General features: G+C 38.9%; 1 protein-coding gene across 1 annotated transcript in view; it reads right to left on the bottom strand.

Moving 5' to 3' along the window:
* CATSPERB (cation channel sperm associated auxiliary subunit beta) overlaps nucleotides 1–20,568 on the bottom strand; it is a 156,898-nt gene that overhangs the window by 40,153 nt on the left and 96,177 nt on the right. Inside the window, exons 18-19 of the mRNA XM_024231934.3 lie at nucleotides 4,440–4,627; nucleotides 1,217–1,546 (exon numbers count right to left, since the gene is read on the bottom strand). Of these exons, the coding sequence (XP_024087702.3) occupies nucleotides 1,217–1,546; nucleotides 4,440–4,627 (518 nt within the window). The remainder of the gene's footprint in view (nucleotides 1–1,216; nucleotides 1,547–4,439; nucleotides 4,628–20,568) is intronic.

The following is a 20,568-nucleotide window of genomic DNA, read 5'->3' on the forward strand; positions in this document are numbered from 1 at the left end:
CATTAGCTAATTTCTTTGGTTTTAAGTTCCCTCTTCATTTCTGGTGACACAATTTTCTTCTTTTTCTTGCCCTTTCTCCCCTACTCCCTCCCTTCCATCTTTCCTTCCTCTCTTCCTATCTCAGTTATTTACTAAAATTTTTGTTTTATTTTTTCCATTGTGCTACTTCGCTAGCATCTTTAACAATTTTTGTATTACTTTTGTAATAAATAAATAGCTGGAAAAATGGGGGAAAGTATAGAATTCTATTTCAAAGCCATTTTTTTGGGGGGCTTAAAATAAATACAGTCATTCTGTGGTACATACAAAGGGTTGGTTCAAGGAGCCCTGTATATACCAAAATCCACATATACTGAAGTCCCTAAGTTGGGCCTGTGGAACCCACATATAGGAAAAGTCAGTGCCTGTGTATATGTGGGTTTCACATCCCGCAAAAACTGTGTTTTCTGTCCGTGTTTGGCTGAAAAATATCTGCGCATAAGAGGACCTGCACAGTTCAAACTGGTGTTGTTCAAGGGTCAACTGTAGCTGAAATAAATATAACCATACCAAAGTAATTAAAAAATTTTCGTTGCAGAGGGCAACAAAAATCTACACTAAAATTCTGTGTCAACTTGGGCTGGTAGCAATCTCATTTTCCTCATTTGTAAAATGAGGATTATAATCTATACTTTCAGGGTTGTTATAAACATTAAATAAAATAATGTATAAAAATATGGCCGAGTGAGGTGGCTCACGCCTGTAATCCCAGCATTTTGGGAGGCTGAGGCAGGTGAATCACTTGAGGTCAGGAGTTTGAGAGCAGCCTGGCCAACATGGCAAAACCCCTTGTCTACTAAAAATACAAAAACTAGCTGGGTGTGGTGTACACTTGTAACCCCAGCTACTTGGGAGTCTGAGGCAGGAGAATCGCTTGAACCCAGGAGGCAGAGGCTACAGTGATCCGAGATTGTGCCACTGCACTCCAGCCTGGATGATGGAGGGGGAGTCTGTCTCACAACTAACTAACTAACTAAATAAATAAATAAAATAATAGTTTAATATAGAGCCCAGTACATAGTAAGTACTCAATAATTAGGCACTAATACTGTTAGTAGTAGAATGCCAACAAGTATGGGAACCAAAGATAAAGTCAGTCAGTATCAAAGAGTATATTTCACATTCAAGAAAAGAAATAACCTTTCCTTTTGATATTTTCCGATCAAAACAAACTTACCTTTTGCATTCCGTATGACCTTAGCTTTTAAAACATAAGAGTTTCCCAGATCAATGTATTTCACAATGTTGAGGGATGGTGAATCATCATGTTGAAACCAATAATTACATGGTTTTGAATATATTTTCCACGTTCGTCCATTCCTTTGCCCAAAGTTGTATAAGAACCATGTGCTCTTTAGAAAGGTCATATTGTTGGGTGCATTTTCAGGCATGGTAGCAATGGCTAATGCATTCTTATTATCTAAAATGCTTGTGATGAGGAAGCTGCTGTACCCAGGAAGCACTACAGTCTTCTCTATATCTGTATCTTCAAACAAGGCCTGAACAACTGGAGATTAAACAGAAGAGACTTGGTATTAAATCAAACATCCGACGTTTGCCAAACAAACTGATGTACATAGCTAACAAATACACTGTTTGAGTTTTTAAACTATCTCTTAAACAGAGAACACATTTGCCAAATTTCAGTCATAATTCAAATTATTTTATAGAAAGTTTATCATAAATAGACCATGCACCTATGCTTTAATGTTTACTGTGAAACTATTGTATAAAATTTTTGGCAGTAAAAAACCATGTAGAGCTAAGTAAAGAAAGCTGATTTTTTTTTTTTTTTTTTTTTTTTTTACTATGGAAATACTAAAAGCCTTAATAACCTAAAATCTTTGTTGTGATTCTACAAGAGAAGGATAATGTAGCCAGTTTCCCCAGTACCTAAAGATGTGCTTATTACACAGAAGATACTCAATAAATATTTGTTGAATGGATGAGTAATTGAGTATTTAAGGAGAATATGAAGATTTAGAAGAAAAGAGTTTCTTGGGCAGGACCTTAAGGAACATCATCATCTAAGGAATGGGAAGGGAAAAAGATCCTCTCAAGGAGACGAAGAAGAAATGATTGGAGAAAATCAGAGAAGACATCAACGAAGCCAAGGAAGGCTGTTGAAATGAGAGGGAAGTAATCATTATCAAAATATTTTTGATAGGTCATGAAACATGTCATCAATACTCTCCTCACTCTAAAAAAAAATAGAAACAGTCAGAAGAGGGCCTCATCATTCCCTTAACTATGCACACATGCTCCAATTTCTCCCAGTTCAAACCAACCAACAAAAATCCTTTCCAATATTCCCTCCAACCACCAGGTAATTTCTCTCTTCCCCTTTATAGTAAAACTTCCTGAAAGAGTTACCTTTATTCACTGTCTCCACTCTCCTCTCATAATTTTTTGAACCCATCCAATCAGACTTTTGTCTACATGACTCCAGCCAACAGCTTTTTGTCAAAGTTCTCAAGGACTTTTTTTTTTTTGATACAGTTTCGCTCTTGTCACCCAAGCTGGAGTGCAATGGCGCAATCATGGCTCACTGCAACCTCCACCTCCTGGGTTCAAACAATTCTCCTGCCTCAGCCTCCCAAGTAGCTGGAATTACAGGCGCCTGCCAGCAGGCCCAGCTAATTTTTGTATTTTTAGTAGAGACGGGGTTTCACCATGTTGGCCAGACTGGTCTCAAACTCCTGACCTCAGTTGATCCACCTGCCTTGGCCTCCCAAAGTGCTGGGATTACAGGCATGAGCCACCACACCCAGCCAAGGTTCCCAAGGACTTTCACACAGATCCACTGGCCAGTTTTCATTCCTTATCTTACCAGACCTATTGGTGTTATGCAACACGGGAGAGGGGCCTCTCCTTCTTGAAACACCTTCCTCACCTGGTTTGACACACTCTCTCTTAGTTCTACTCTGACCAGGCCACCCAATATCCTTTACCAATTCTCCTCTATCTCCCTGAACACTAGATATTGCCCGGGATTAGATCTCAAGCCTCTTCCCTTCTATAACTCCACTCATTTTCCAGGTGTTCTCATTTGGTCTTATAGCATTAACTATCACACATATGCTGAAGTCCTCAAATCTGTGTCTCTAGCCCAGCCATCTTCCCTGAACTCCAGACTTGCATTTCTAAATGCCCATCTTATTTCTCCGCTTGGATGAGTAACAGGCATCTTTAAGTTTAGTATGATCTCTCACTTGATTATTGTAATGGCCTCCTAGCTGACTTCTCTGCTTTCCTCCTTGCCTTCTCTCCATCACCTGCCCAGTCTATTCTCATCACAGCAGCCAAAGTGATCTTGTTGAGAGCTAAGTCAGATCATGTCACTTTCTGCTTAAACCCTCCAGTGGCTTCCCGTTTAATCAGAGTAAAACCTAAACCCTTAGAATAAACTGTATTAACTTTTGCTGTGAATCAATAATCCTTTGAGATAGAAACATCCTATAGAACAGTGATTCAAAATTATTTTGTTAAGGTAAGAAAAATCTGCAGAAACTTCCCATTTTCTTTCATTTCTTCTGATCACTCTTTAAGACAAAATAACCTCATAGGACTAAATAATAGGCACTACTATTGATGAAATATCAATGAAGTTATAGCTATACTTTATTATATTAGAAAAAATAATCTTGGGCAGGGTGTGGTGGCTAATGCCTGTAATCCCAGCACTTTGGGAAGCTGAGGCAGGTGGATCACTCGAGGTCAGGAGTTTGAGACCAGCCTGGCCAACAAGGTGAAACCCCGTCTCTCCTAAAAATACAAAAATTAGGCCAGGTGCCGTGGCTCACGCCTGTAATCCTAGCACTTTGAGAGGCTGAGGTGGGCGGATTGCCTGAGCTCAGGAGTTCAAGAGCAGCCTAGGCAACACGGTGAAACCCCATCTCTACTAAAATACAAAAGAGATTAGCTGGGCGTGGCGGCATGCACCTGTAATCCCAGCTACTCGGGAGGCTGAGGCAGGAGAATTGCTTGAAGCCAGGAGGCGGAGGTTGCAGTGAGCTGAGATTGCGCCACTGTGCTCCAGGCTGGGTGACAGTGCGAGACTCCAAAAAAGCAAAAATTAGCTGGGTGTGGTGGCACATGCCTGTAATCCCAGCTACTCTGGAGGCTGAAGCAGAAGAATCGCTTGAACCTGGGAGGCAGAGGTTGTGGTGAGTCGAGATCGCGTCACTATACTCCAGCCTGGGCAATAGAGAGAGACTCCATTGCCAAAAAAAAAAAAAAAAATTATTTCAGGAACCCAAATATATGTAAACTTTGGTAGGTTGCTAGTTGGACTAAAATTTGAAATCTATTGCTCTATAAATAAGCATTAAAATGCCTTCACAAAAGATAATTTTCATTTTTTTCTAGCCATCAGAGATGTATGATATTATTATACCTACCTTGTGAATCAAGAGTGAGTTTATAGACATTTCCAGCTTTATTAATCAAAAGGGAACTAGACAAACAAGAGCTCTCATTCACTTCTTCTAATCCAAAGGGCTCTTTCATTTCTGCAATAACTGAGGACAAAAATCCTTTAGGAGTCGTATGTTGCAATACCTTTCTTATGTAAGCTCTTCCAGTTTTCCTAAAAACAAATAAAACCATTAAGCAATTTGGATAAAACAGTGTAATGAACCAATTTATGAACAAATAATTTACAAAGAAAGTATACCACAAATAACTAACAAATATTTGATTAACATTTGTTCAACCTCATTAGTAATCAATGAAATGGCAATTATAACAATGGGATACAATTTTTAACCTCTAAAATTAGTGAAGATCTTTAAATGACAGGGTTCAGTAGTGGTGGGAATTGAGTGAAGATAGGCACTCATCCACTACTGATGGGATTGTAAATCAGAACTAGCTTCCTGGAAAGCAATTTGACATTATGCATTAGGAGCATGCTGACATTTTCCCCGCTCTGATTCCATGTCTGTTATTATGGCTGTATCCTAAGGAAAGAACTTGAAACAGAGGGGTGGGGGAGAAAGCTTTCTACACAAATATATTCATTATGGTAAAATTTAGAAATGAGAAATATCAATAAAAAAACTAAGTGAATGATATTACATGATTTACTTAGAGAAAATGCAATGATTAAAAGGGTGTTTAGAAAGAGTTTTTAACAGTGTAGGGAAAATGATCATATTATAATGTCCAAATGAAGAAAGCAAGTTGAAAAATGTTAAAATGCATATAAAAAGGACTAATTGGCAGTTCATCAAAGTGTTAACAGTCATAATTTCAATTATCTTAATATTTTTCTGTCTTTTAGGAAATTTCTATACTGAGCATGTATTAACTTTATAACCAAGAAAACAATTTGTTTCTAAAATGTTAGCCTTGCATATCCACATGCAAAAAATTCAATCTAGACACAGATCTTACAATCATCATAAAAATTAACTCTAGGCCGGGTGCAGTGGCTCACACCTGTAATCCCAGCACTTTGGGAGCTGAGGCAGGTAGATTGGTTGAGCCTAGGAGTTCAAGACCAGCCTAGGCAACATGGTGAAACCCTATCTTTACTAAAAATACAAAAATTAACCAGGTGTGGTGGCACGTGCCTGTAATCCCAGCTACTCAGGAGGCTGAGGCAGTGGGATCACTTGAGCCTGTGAGGTGGAGGTTGCAGTGAGCTGAGATAGTGCCACTGCACTCCAGCGTGGGTGACAGAGCCAGACCCTGTCTCAAAAAAGAAAATAAAGAACTCTAAATGGACCACAGACTTAAATATAAAATGCAAAACTATAAAACTCCTAAGAAGATAACATAGGAGAAAATCTAGATGACCTTGGGTATGGCAATTACTTTTTCCCCTCAATTAAAAAAATTATGTTAAAATATATGCTATGGTTTTAATGCATTCCTCAAAGTTCGTGTGTTGAAAACACAATTTCCAGTGCAAGAGTGTTGAGAGGTGGGACTTTTTTGTTTTTTTTGAGACAGTCTTGCTCTGCTGCCAGCCTGGAGTGCAGTTGCGCCATCTCGGCTCACTGCAACCTGAGAGGTGGGACTTTTAAGGGGTGATTAGACCATGAGGCTCTGCCCTCACGAATGGATGAATGCCATTATTGCAGGAGTGGGTTAATTATTGTGGGAGTGGGTTCCTGATAAACGAATGAATTCAGTCCCTTCCTTCCCCCTGTCTTTCTCTCTTTTGCACATGAGTGTGTCACATGTGTGCTCACATGTGCTCACCCTTCTGCCTTCCACCATGGGATGATGGAGCATGAGGCCCTCACCATATGCGGGCCCCCCAGCCTCGGATTTCCCAACCTCCAGAACTGTAAGAAATAAATTTCTTTTCTTTATACATTACCCAGTCTGTGATATTCTATTATAGCAGCATGAAACAGACTAAGAAGATACACCTAACAAAATTTACCATCTTAATGCAATGACTGTTGAATACAACACCAAAGACACAATCCATGAAAGAGAAAATTGATACATTTCTCTCCAGTTTTCCTAAACCCAAGTAAAACCATTAAGTAATTTGGATAAAACAGGGGATTAAATGAACCAATTTATGAACAAATAGTTTACAAACAAAATATACCACAAACATTTGATTAACATTTGGTCAACCTCATTTGTAATAGAAGAAATCGCAATTATGACAATGGGATACAATTTTTAACCAATTAGTAAAGATTTTTAAATGACAGTGTTAAGCAGTGAACACTGAATTTGTGTTAAAAATACATGCTACGGTTTGCATGTATCTCTCATTAGTAATTGGTACCTTACTAAAATTACAAACTTATGCTCTGTGAAATATCCTGTCGAGAGAATTAGAAGACAAGCCACATACTAGGAGAAAATATTTTCAAAAGACATATAAAGGACTGTTATCCAAAATAAACTGTAGGAGAGGGGAGAAGAAACCTCTTCTTCCTCTATTCTCCTTGGTTCTGTAACCGAGACCCTGACAATTATACTGACAAATACAGATTAACAGGAGAAAAACAGGTGGAATATATTAACATGTGCATTGTGCTTACATGCAGGAAAAACAGCAGCGATGAGTAACTAAAAAGGGTAGTCAGAACGTGGGGCTTCATAACAAATTTTTAGAGAAGTGACAAGACAAAGAAAAATGGGCTTAGGTTTTTAGGGTCAGCAAACTGTGGAAGGTAAATAAATGGAGGGAACTAATGGAAGATAAGGGTTGTTTTGACAAGGTTTCTTCTGTAAATTCTTTGTGTCTCTGGGTTTATTAATAGTCTACAGTTGCTTGTGCCTGTAATCCCAGCTACTCTGGAGGAAAGACTGAGGCAGGAGGGTTGCTTGAGGCCAGGAGTTGGAGACCAGCCTGGGTGCAACATAGTGAGATCTTGCCCCTAAAAAATTAAAAAAAAAAAAAACTAGCTGAGTGTGGTGGCACATTCCTGTAGTCCCAGCTACATGGGAGGCTGAGGCAGGAGGATTGCTTGAGCCCAGGAGTTCGAGGCTGCAGTGAGCTAGGACTGCACCACTGCACTCCAGCCTGGGTAACAGAGTAAGAATCTGTCTCTAAAAAGAAAAAAATATATATTTATATAGTCTAGAGTTATCTTCAGTGATTAAGAATCATTCTGCCCTTTCTGGTGGGAGGGGGCAAAGAGTTTTTCTTGTGCCTGTTTTTCCTTAATTGCCTTCAGCTCAAATAATCTTTACGCCAAAGTCACATATTCTTTGTTTTTTTGTTTTGTTTTGTTTGGAAATTGGAGGTCTCACTATTTTGCCCAGACTAGGCTTGAACTTGAGATCCTCCTGCCTCAGACTCTATAGTAGCTGCAACTACAGGCACACAGCACTGCATGGTTCTGGGGTGGCATAATCTGATCTTCTACAATACAAAAAACTCTAATAATACAACAATAAGAAAGCATACAACCTGATTTTAAAAATGGGACAAAGACCTTAACAGATACCTCACCAAAGAAGATATGCAGATGGCAGGTAAGCATGTCAAAAAATGTTCTACATCATATATTGATATGGTTTGGCTCAATGTCCCCACCCAAATCTCATCTTGAATTGTAATCCCCACTTGTCAAGGGAGGGACCTGGTGGGAGGTGGTTGGATCATGGGGGCGGTTTTCCCCATGCTGTTCTCATAACAGTGAGGGAGTTCTCATGAGATCTGATGGTTTTAAAAATGGCAGTTTCCCATGCACTGTCTCTTTCTCCTGCCGCCATGTAAGACGTGCCTTGCTTCCCCTTCATCTTCCACCATGACCTCACCAGCCATGCAGAACTGTGAGTCAATTAAACCTCTTTCCTTTATAAATCACCCAGTTTCAGGTATTTCTTTATAGCAGTGTGAAAACAGACTAATGCATATGTCATCAGGGAAATGCAAATTAACAATGAGATACCACCACATGACTATTAGAATGGCAGAAATCCAAAACACTGACAACCCAAATACTGGTGAGTATGTGAATAATAGAACTCTCGTTCATTGCTGATAGAAATGAAAATGATACAGCCAGTCTGGAGGACAGTTCAGTCATTTTTTACAAAACTAAACGTACTCTTAGCATACAATCAAGCAAAATGCCTTGTTATTTACCCAAATGAGTCGAAAACTTATATCTATACAAAACCTGCAAATAGGTGTTTACAGAAGCTTTATTTATAATTGCTAAAACTTGGAAGCAACCAAGATGTTCTTCAGTAGGTAAATGAATAAATAAACTGTTGGGATACTCAGATGATGGAATATTATATGATTCAGCACTAAAAAAGAAATGAGCTATCAAGTCATGAAAAGACATGAAGGAAATTTAGATGCATATTACTAAGTAAAAGAAGCCTCTGAAAAGGCTATATACTGTATGATTCAAGCTATATGACATTCTGGAAAAGGCAAAATTATGGAGACAGCAAAAAGATCGGTGGTTGCCACAGGTGAGGGGAAGAGAGGGTTGAACAGGCAAAGCATAGAGAATTTTTAGGGCAGTAAAACCCTTCTGTATGATATTGTGCTGATGAATACTTATCATTATACATTTGTTCAAACCCATTGAATTTGCAACACTAAGAGTAAGTCCTAATATAGATACGTACTCTGGGTGATAAATGATGTGTCAATGTAGGTTCATGAGCTGTAACAAATGTACCACTTTGGTGTGGGATGTGGATAGTGGGGATGGTTTCATGTGTGTATGGGACAGAGGTATATAGGAACTCTATTTTCTGCTCAATTTTGCTGTAAAACTGTAATTAATTTAAAAAGTTTATTAATTTATTTTAAAAAGTTAACCTCTTTGTATCTGAAGTCAATGGCCAATGGTCAGACAGCTACCTTAATTATGAAAGCTGTCTCCCCACTTCTTCCTAGGATTGCACTTGGGGGGTGATTAAGCACTGCTGTTCCAGAAGAGGAGAGAAATCAGCCTTTAAAGGAGAAGGAAAGGGGATTTGTGCAATGGAGAATGAATCAGTGAATTTTAGAGGTGGAGAGGAACAACTGTTGATTGGAGAAAACACTGCAAAAAGACAAATATCATCAAACTAAGCTATCTATGCATTCTAAGCTCCCATTCCAATGCCTGTGCCATTTCCCCAGCACAGCTGATCCCTTCCACTCCATGCCAATGAAACTGTTACTAGGTTACTGTAGTAACTAGGTTACTACAGCCTAGAATGGTGCCAGATTCAAAGGTCACATCTTTAATCTTATTTTACTCAAGTCTGTTTGCAGCATGCATTACAGTTGATCACTCCATACTTTCTGAAACACCCTCTTCTCTTGGTTTATATGGCCCCACATTTTCCTGTGTTTTTCTACCTTACTGGCTGCTCTTCTCATGCTTCTTTGCTAGGGCCTTTTTCTTAGCCCAGGCTCTCTTCCTGGAGCACCCCAGGGCTTTTCTTCTTTACATACATCCTCCTCTGCAGGTAGAATCACCCATCTGTATCTGAACAATTGCCAAATGCCAAGTTTCCGCTCTGACTCTTCTGAGCTATGAATTCATACATCTAACTGCCAACTTCACATCTTCACTTAGACACCTAACACACATTTCAAACTGAACATTTCCAATGTGGAACTCTCAATTACCCTGCCTGATACCTGCACTTTTCATCTCGGAATATGGCGGTATCGTCCTTCTAGCTACAAACCACAAACCTAGACAATTTTTGATCACTGTCTTGCTCATATCCCTAACAGGCAAATGCATCATCAGATCCTGTCTTCACTCAACTGCACCTGCTCCAGCACCATCATCTCTCACCTGTGTTACTTTAATAACTTTCTAAGGGGCTTAGCAGCTTCTACTCACATCCTGACCCACAGTTTTCACAGCAGTCAGAGTGATCCTTTCAAAAATATAAATTGGATTATTTAAAAATAATCCAGTAACATTCTCCAATGGTTTCTGCTGACACCAAGAAGAAAATTTACACTCTTCCTGCAGCCTATAATACCATCTATGATCTGGCACTAGCTGACCTCCTTGCTGGCCTTTCCACCACACCATCACTGTGCATCATCTATACTGGTTTTCTTCATGTTTATTAAACACATCCCAATTTTTCTTACCTCACTGTATGCAACTTCTTTAGCCTGGAAAGCTCTTTCATTGGCTCTTTGCTCTTCATTCTTGGGTCTTTGCTTACCCTTCTCACTCCCTCTGTCACCATATTTACTTTCTTCAAAGCACATGTTAGATGTGAATTTGTTTTGGTTTACCTGTTTATCACCTGTATCTGTTTATTAGAATGTCATCTCCATGCAGGGAAGAGCCTTGTCTATCTTGTTTACCACTATATTCCCAGTGCCTAGCACAAGACTTGATATGTAATAGGCACTCAAATATTCATTGAATGAATGAAGAGCTTTACTGAAACCTTTGTGTGTTGATGATACATTCCTTCTGAGCAATTTAGTAAAAACACAGACATTAAGTTATCACTATTAAGATTTTGTGAAGATTCAGGGCCGGGCGCAATGGCTCATGCCTGTAATCCCAGCACTTTGGGAGGCCGAGGCGGGTGGATCACCTGAGGTCAGAAGTTCGAGACCAGCCTGGTCAACATGGTGAAACCCCTTCTCTACTAATATACAAAAAATTAGTCGGGCGTGGTAGTGGGCGTCTGTAATCCCAGCTACTTGGGAAGCTGAGGCAGGAGAATTGCTTGAACCCAGGAGGCGGAGGTTGCAGTGAGCCGAGATTGTGCCATTGGACTCCAGCCTGGGCAACAAGAGTGAAACTTCGTCTCAAAAAAAAAAAAAAAAAAAAAAAAAAAGATTTTGTGAAGATTCTTAAGAACAACTGACCTTGTTACAAGATGTTCCTTCTCAAATATTTCACCATTTGTGCAATGACTATACTTCCTATGTTATCAATCAGATAGTGTCTTTTATCTGTGTATATTCAATCAATTCCTACTGTGAAAAGATTTTGATTCAGTACCTAACATCTCACTGTAGGTGGTAGCCTATACCTTTGTTGAGATTTTGCAAGCCTTTTGGCCTCCATGATCCAGATTCATTGATAATGTTCAGAATCCCTTCTTTTCCATCATCTAACTTTAGTTCTTGATTCTTATTCTTCAAACTCTCTTCTGAATTCCAAGTCTACCATTTGACATTCCCATACTGCCTGATTCCTCATCTATAGTCTGTCTACCTCAGATACCTGTCCTCTTAAGCACAGTGTAAGAATCTCAGACAGCATCACCACAATAAGATCACGTGTAGCTGGATGCAGTAAATAGAAGGCAAGCACAGATGTGTTTTTTAAGGCACAGAAACAGACAATGAAGTAAAGTAATGAAAATTGCTCTGCTCCATTGTCCTGGTGAGTCTGTTCCCATGTATCTCTCAGTTCATTCATTCACCTCAATTTCTACCATCAATATCTTAGACTAAAACATCAAAAATTTTAGCCTAGGCTACTGCAAAAGCCTTCTAAATGATCTAAGTGCATCCATAATTGTTATCCTCCAATTCATTCTCTATATCACAGCCAGAGTGACATTCTAAATGAAAGCTAGATTATTTAAGATAAATGAAAGTTGAAGAATTTAAAGAAGGAAGTATTAATGGTGTGTTGTGCATCTCACCTCTCATCTCCATGCCACCCTACATGGAGAAAGAGAAGTGCCTCTCTCACAAAAAAGCCAAGAGGCAGCCAGGTGCGGGGGCTCATGCCTCTAATCCCAGCACTTTGGGAGGCCTAGGCAGGCAGATCACCTGAGGTCGGGAGTTTGAGACCAGCCTGACCAACATGGAGAAATCCCATCTCTACTAAAAACACAAAATTAGCCGGACGTGGTGGCGCATGCCTGTGATCCCAGCTACTCAGGAGGCTGAGGCAGGAGAATCGCTTGAACCCGGGAAGTAGATGTTGCTGAGCCGAGATCGTGCTATTGCACTGCAGCCTGGGCAACAAGAGCAAAACTCCGTCTCAAAAAACAAACAAAAATAATAATAATAAAAAGGCCAAGAGGGATTTCTTCAAGGGGACCTCTTTAGAAACTGTAATACGTCTTTTGACGTTTGAGGAACCGAGGGACCAGAATTGGACTCATTCTTGAGAAATATAAAGGGTAGATACTGACTAGACACCCAGAGTTTAATGATTACATATGGAGTGGGAAAGAGATAAAGTTACTAAGTAACTTTAGACTTTTTAAGTTAACACACATGTAAAAATCTTGGGTAACATGAAAAAGCAAAATAAAACAGGGTGTAAAAGTCCCAATCAAGTAGAAGAAGAAAAGAATGGAAAGAGGAGAAAAAAGAAGCTTAAAATAATCTAAGCAAGAAGAGAAGACAAAAATGAAACACAGAAAAAAGTGGGACAAGTAGAAAGTACAAAAGAAGATGGTAGGAATGAAGACAAATATATTAGTAAAAATAATAAATGTAGTTGAACTAAACTCTCCAACTAAAGGACAGAAATTGTTAAATTGGCTAAAACCACAAAATTCATTTATGTCTTTTATGACAGATATACAAAGCAAGTGAAAGTTGAAAGATTGAAATAGTATACCATGAAAATATTATCCAAAGAAGGCTGGTGCCATGTATCAATAATAAAAAAAGCTACAAATAAAAACAAAACATTGAAACTCATAACAAAAAAAACCCTGATTTAAAAATGGGCAAAGGATTTGAATGAATTTAATGCTACAGAATGGTACACTTTAAAATGGTTAAAAAAAGCATAATAAAAAAGCCACGGTCATGCAAAAAAGCATTATAATGATAAAAATAGTCACTAAATACCAACAAAATGTTCAACTGATCATGAAGATGTAACAATTCTAAACTTATATGTACCTAATAATAATTTCAAAATATACAAGGCAAAATTGACATAACTATAATTTAAAAATGGACAAACCCAGTACACACAGTAGGAAAGTTTAATACAACTCTCTCAATAATCGATAGATCAAGCAGAAAAAAATCATTAAGGATACAGAAAATTGCAATATCACAAGGAACAGGATTAATCTAACAAATAAATATTAATACTGCACCCAATAGGAAAGCATTCAGAACACAACACCCCAAAATATCTGCTCTAGCCCACTGATTGAGTTAAAGTCACTTAAAACACACACACACACACACACACACACACACCAGCAAATGCAGAAAGGACACTCTGACCTACCTAAAGGCAGGAGATAAAACTCCCATGTGGAAGGTGTCCTCCTTGCACCTGGAGAAGGACATTGTTTTTATTACTAGAGATGGGGAGCCAAAGCCAAGAGAAATCTGTACAAACAGACCTTGTTAAACTAACCCTTATCTTCCCAGCCACTTCTCCACGGTTAACTACCCTAGCCCAAGCCCCCTTGCCTTGTCACATTTTCACAACTTACTACTTTTTGTTCAACCCAGTATATACATGTTCAACTCTAACTGCTTCTTCAGGGGTCTTCATTTCTTTAGGAGGACTCCTATGTCACATAAAACTTACATTAAATAAATGTGTATGCTTTTCTCCTGTTAATCTGTCTTATGTCAGTTTAATTCTCAGGCCCAGCCAAAACACCCTAAGAGGATACATGTAAAATTTTGCCTCCCATACAAAATATTTACTGAAATTGACCTTAATGAATGGCCTAGTCCTAGGCCATAAAGTAAGTTTCAAACAATTTCAAAAAAAAAATTTTCAAGGAACAAAATATTCCAGTCTTAAACTCTTCCAGAAAATTAAAAAAAAAAATTGTCTATGAGGCTAGTACAATCTTGTTAACAGAACCACAGAAGGACAATATGAGAAAGAAAAATTACAGGTAAGCTTCCCACATGAACATAGATGTTTAAATCCTAAATATTAGCAAACTGAGTCCAGAAGTGTATGAAAATAGATAATACACAACGTCAAAGATAGGTATACTCCAGGACTTTAAGGCTGGTTCAACATTAAATCCACAATATAATTTACAATGTTAAATAAAAAGTTAAAGGAAAAAATTCTATAGATAAGCTCAATAGATACAGGAGAAATAATAATTTAAAACCCCAAACTCTAAATCTCTTAAACTAGAAAAATAGATAAATTTATTTAAATGACAAAGGGCTTAAGAAAACTATGAAATGCTTATATATATATTATATATATATAATTATTGTTGTTCCTGACTATATATATATAGTTGTTCCTGACTATATATATATAGTTGTTCCTGACTATATATATATTCTATATATATATACTATATATATACTATATATATATATAGTGTATATATATATATAGTATATATATACACTATATATATATATAGTCCTGACTATATATATATAGTCAGGAACAACAATAATTCCATTATCTTCTATTTAACAAAGTATTGGAGGTCCTAGACACTATAACAGGAAAAAGCTATAACATGCTAAGAAACTTTAAGGAAAAAAACAAAAAAATTATAGTTGACCCTTGAACAATGCAGAGGTTAGGGATGCCAACCTCCTGTGCAGATGAAAATTCACATATTACTTTTAATTCCGCCCAAATTTAACTACAAGTAGGCTATTGTTGACTGGAAGTCTTACCAATAACATAAACAGTTGATTAACACATATTTTGTATGTTATATGTCTTACCTGCTGTATTCTTACATTAAAGTAAGCTACGGGAAAAAATGTTATTAAGAAAATCATAAGAAAGGGAAAATACATCTATTATTTCTTAAGTGGAATGGATCATCATAAAGATCTTCATCCTAGTCATCTTCTTGAGTAGGCTGAGGAGGCCTTACTGACTCAGGGGTGGCAGAGGCAGAAAAATTTCCATGTGTAAGTGGACCTGCACAGTTCAAACCCATGTTGTTCAAGGATCAATTGTACTGGCAGGTAATAAGATTATCTACTTAAAAATATTTATACAGTATGGAAATTTCTCAAAGAACTAAAAATAGATTTACCATTCGATCCAGCAATCCCACTACTGGTTATCTACCCAAAGGAAAAGAAGTCATTATATAAAACAAGACACCTGAACACATATGCCTATAGCAGCATAATTCACATTTGCAAAGATATGGAATCAACACAAGTGCCATAAACTGATGAGTGGATTAAAAAAATGTGCTATATATATATATATATATATACCATGTGCTATATATATATATATATATATATATACACACACACCATGGTATATATATATATACCATGGAATACTACTCAGCCATACAAAACAATGAAATAATGTCTTTTGCAGCAACTTGGATGGAACTGAAGGCCATTAACCTCAGTGAAGTAACTTAGGAAGAGAAAAACCAAACACTGCATGTTCTCACTTAAAAGTAGGAGCTAAGCTATGGGTATGCAAAGGCATACAGAGTGGTATAGTGGATATTGGAGGCTCAGAAGAAGGGAGGGTGGGAGGGGTGAGAGAGGAAAAACTACCTATTGGGTATAATGTACACTACTCGAGTGATAGGTACACCAAAAATCCAGACTTCACCACTACACAATTCACCCATGTAACCAAAATTCACTTGTACCCTTAAAGCTATTGAAACAAAAAAAAAATTAAAAATTTACCTCTACTCCAAAACCCAAGATAATATGTAGAAAAAGTACTAGAATTATTAAAAGAATTTAGCAAATTTGAAAAATATAAGATTACTCTACAAAAGGCAATCATAAGACTTCTGCTTTTGCTTTAAATGCAGAAAGATGCACTCGAACAAGAAAACAAAACAAAAAGTAGATAAAATACAAAGTCATGACTTTTCTCTAGCTTGCCAGAGAACTAAGGTCACAAGATAACCAACTAAGCTGAAATCCAGAGCAATAAGCCATTCCAAGGAGAGACTGAACACCAGGACAGTGTCACCTATGGAAGAACATGGGAAGGAGAAACAGTGCTGACGACAACACAAGCAAGTAAGAGTTAGCTGAAGTTGTAAAAAAGGGCCAAAGGCCAGGTATGTGCTAGCATGTGAGTCTGGAAGTGCTTGGGTGCCTGACAAATGGGAGTCTGCACTGACTTGCAAACTCCACTGGCTTCCATTGAAGGCTCGTGGCAAAGACTGGGGAAGGGCCATAGACCAGAGACAGCCACCATTGGTGGTGCAGGTAGTTTGTGGGGATCAGAGGTTGGGAGGAAACAGGCCTGAAGCATCACCTACTTCCCTGAACCTTCTCTCATAGGAAGTAAAAGCCTTAAACCACAGGAGGTTGGGCATTAGATGCTTTTGCAGACAGGCCTCAAAAGAGCTGATCAGTGGCTGAGGGTTAGGGAGCGTCAGGAGGGTGCTGGCACAGAAGTCCTGCCTCCCTCCCTCATCCTTTTCCCTTATAAAGCAAACGCTTTTACCTATTGTCAGAGAAGAAGTACAGGTACACTCACCCACAGGGCCCAGGGAAAGACATGTGACAGAGGAGGGAAGGATGAAATAGTAACTTTTATCCCTTAAGAAGAATCAGGAAGCTGTCTTGGTCCTAAAATTCTAAAAGAACTAAGAATTATTCGTTCTTTTCTGCTAATAATTATTAGCAGAAAGATAATTATCTTACTGCTAGGGGAAGAACACGAAATTCCCACCCAAGATCTATCTAACAGTGATATAAGGCAGAGTTTGGTTGCAAGAGGTAATTTCTATTACCAGGTTTTGGGGTTTTTATTTTCCTTAATGGAACTTGACAAGCTGAGTCTAACATATAAACGGAAGACCAAATGCCAAGAAAAGGCAGGGGGCGGGGGTTATTCACATGTGTTTCATAATTAGAGTCATTTAGTCAGTGTGTTACAGAGAAGACAAATACACCAGTGAAATAGGAGAAAGGACAGGAGCAGACCAATGCATATACGGGACCAGGATATATCACAGGGCAGTGCTGCAGATCAGTGGGGGAAAGGAGGGGCTTGTATGGACAATAGATTACCCACATTAAAAAAAAAAAAAGAAAAACTGGATTCCCTCTTCACACTAGGCACATCAATTCTACATAGGTAAAATTGAAAAGCCGGGCGCGGTCGCTCACACCTGTAATTCTAGCACTTTGGACAGCCAAGGTGGGCAGATGACTTGAGCCCAGGAGTTCAAGGCCAGCCTGGGCAACATGGCAAAAACCCATCTCTTAAAAAAAAAAAAAAGGCAACCCACCCCCCCCCCCCAAAAAAAAAAAAAACTAGCTGGGCATGGCGGCATGTGTGTGCCTATAGTCCCAGATACTCAGGAGGCTGAGGTGGGAGGATCACTTGAGCCAGGGAGGTCAAAGCTGCAGTGAGTCATTATTGTACCACTGCACTCCAGCATGGGTGACAGAGGAAGACCCTGTCGAAAGAAGGAAAGAGAAAGGAAGGAAGGAAGGAAAGAAGGAAGGAAAAGTTTGATATGATTCCATATCATATCAAATATAGGAGAATAGCTACATAAATTATAGTATATTCATGTGAGTGAATTACAGACCACATATCAATATGGAGTAATTTCAAAAGTATAATGTTATATGAAAAAGGCAAGTCATACATTTCATAAAACTAGTGTTAAAGCTCTAAAGCAAAACTTTAAAAGATGTTAACATAAAATCCAAGACAATGCTTATCTCTGGGGGACAAGCATCATGTGGGGGTGGAGGGGAGGCAGGAAAGGAAAAAAAAAATGCTGCCCAGAAGGACTGCTGAAAGGATGAAGGGACCCCAACACAGTGATAGAATTCCAGGGGCCGGCAGGGTGGGGGTAGTTGTCACTAGTGGCAAGGGTAGCATTGCCCATAACCGAAGACTCTGGAAGTCTCCAACAGGAGGACTTCTTGTCCCTTTACCTCACCTCTCTTCTTTCACCCAAACTCTGAGGCTTAAGAAAAGACCAGAAGAACAAGCATGAAGGAAGAGAGTGGTGGTTGGGGGAAGGTTCCAGGCTGAGAGGAACAGCATGCTCAAAGGCCTCCAGGCCAAAAGGAGCAGGATGTGTTACAGAAACCAAAGGAAAACCAGAGTGACTTCACTGCAGTGAACGAAGCAAAGAGGTCACTCAAGAGAGTGGAGCCAGGTCAGTGGGGCTTTTTGAGTTCCAGTAAGGAACTTTGGTGTTATTTCAGGAGAAATCTAGGATTCTCCAAACAAGGGCTCAAGCCCCAGAAAAATACTCTCTCAATGCTGTACACTCCCCTTTTGTAGACTTAGTCAACTGTAATTACATACTTGTCTGCTTCTGGGGCTAGAATATAAGCTCATGGAATGAGGTGCTTGAATGTCATGCTTACCACTCTGTTGCAGCACCCGCCACAGTGCCTTGCTGGTAGTCAGTGTTAAATGATGATTGGTGGAGTAAGTGAATGGCTCTTTCTGCCTTATGCCCTGACTACCTGGATAACTGCCTTTGGCCTCCTGCAGACCTGAGAACACTGGACTCCCAAATTCCTCACCTGCCCAGTTGAAGTTCCACTTGCTCTCCAGGTCTCTGACCCTGGCTTTGCTCATATTTCCTGCCTCGCAGCTACCCATTCCCTAGTTTCTGTGCAAACAGAGCAAAGTTATTGAATCTTATCACAGATTGTGCTGTTCTGGTTTTTAAATATTCTGATCCTTAAGAGAATGACCATATGCTTTTAAAAATAATTAGAATATAAGAAATTAAGATAAACATTGGTATAATATTAATCATATTAATATTAAAAGATTGAAAAGTGATTCTGTAGGTTTTCTATAGAAAAACATCTACATAAACACAAACTAGCTGATCTGGAACATCACACGTACAAGATCCACCTAGAGCAAAAAATAATTCTAGAGATTAGTGACACTTTTGTCAGAGACAAAATTTATACAATCCTCATGAGAAAAAATATTGCTGATGTTTGTTATATTAGGTCTGATTCCCATGTTCACCTCCACTTCTGAGTGAGCTGCCTCACGGTGCAAGGTATTGTTAGCTGTGCAACAAGATATGTATTGACAGCCCCAAACACATATAATACACAGATTCCAACCTGGTATAAGGATAGAGTCCACCACTTGGAGACAAGGTTAATATCTTAGTCTATCTGGGCTGCTATAACAAAATACCATAAACCAGGTAGCCTATAAACAGCAGAAATTTATTTCTCACAGTTCTAGAGGCTGGAAAGTCTGAGATCAAGGTGCCAGCAGATTTGGTATCTGTGAGGGTCCACTTTCTGGTTTATAGATGGTGTCTTCTATGTGTGTCCTTCCATGGTGGAAGGGCCTAGCTGGCTCTGTCCTTCAGTCCTTCGTGGTGGAAGGGCCTAGCTAGCTCTCTGGGGTCTCTTTCATAAGGACACTAATTCCATTCATGAGGGCAGAGTCCTCATGACCTAGTCACCTACCAAGGGCCCCACCTCCTGATAATACCACCTTGAGGGTTAGGGTTTCCACATATGAATTTTTGGGGAAAACAGATATTTAGACCATAGCAGTGAGTTTCTGGTAATCTGAAATTGTTTCTTTTTTAGTTGGTAGATCTGGGGGTTATATAATTCATATTCTTTTTTTTTGAGACAGAGTCTCACTCTCTCACTCAGGCTGGAGTGCAATGGCAATGGTGCAATCTTGGCTCGCTGCAACCTCGGCCTCCTGGGTTCAAGCAACTATTGTGCCTCAGTCTTCCCAGTAGCTGGGATTACAGATGTGAGCCACCACACCTGGCTAATTTTTTTTATTTTTAGTAGAGATGGAGTTGCACCATGTTGGTCAGGCTGGTCTCCAACTTCTGGCCTCAACTGATCTGCTGGCCTTGGCCTCCTAAAGTTCTGGGATTACAGGTGTGAGCCATGGCACCCAGCCAGAATTCATATTCTGAATAAGTTATTAGGCCTTAAAGGTAGCTTTAAGGGTTATTGACTCTTACTGTAAGCATTTCCGAGAATTCTGTATATTGTTCAATGCAATATTTCATAAAAGATAGCCTCCACTACATTAAATGTGTTGGTCTCTAGGATATACAAGAATTGTCATTTCTATAGCTTGGCCTGATGGCACTGATATAAATGGTCCTAGGTTTCTAAAATTGGGGCAGCATGCAAGACATCTTGGAGTCTATAAATGTATTTGGCCTTGCAGGGTGTCAAAAAAAGACTTA

Source organism: Pongo abelii, chromosome 15 (assembly GCF_028885655.2).
Source record: "Pongo abelii isolate AG06213 chromosome 15, NHGRI_mPonAbe1-v2.0_pri, whole genome shotgun sequence".
Classification (NCBI taxonomy): domain Eukaryota; kingdom Metazoa; phylum Chordata; class Mammalia; order Primates; family Hominidae; genus Pongo; species Pongo abelii.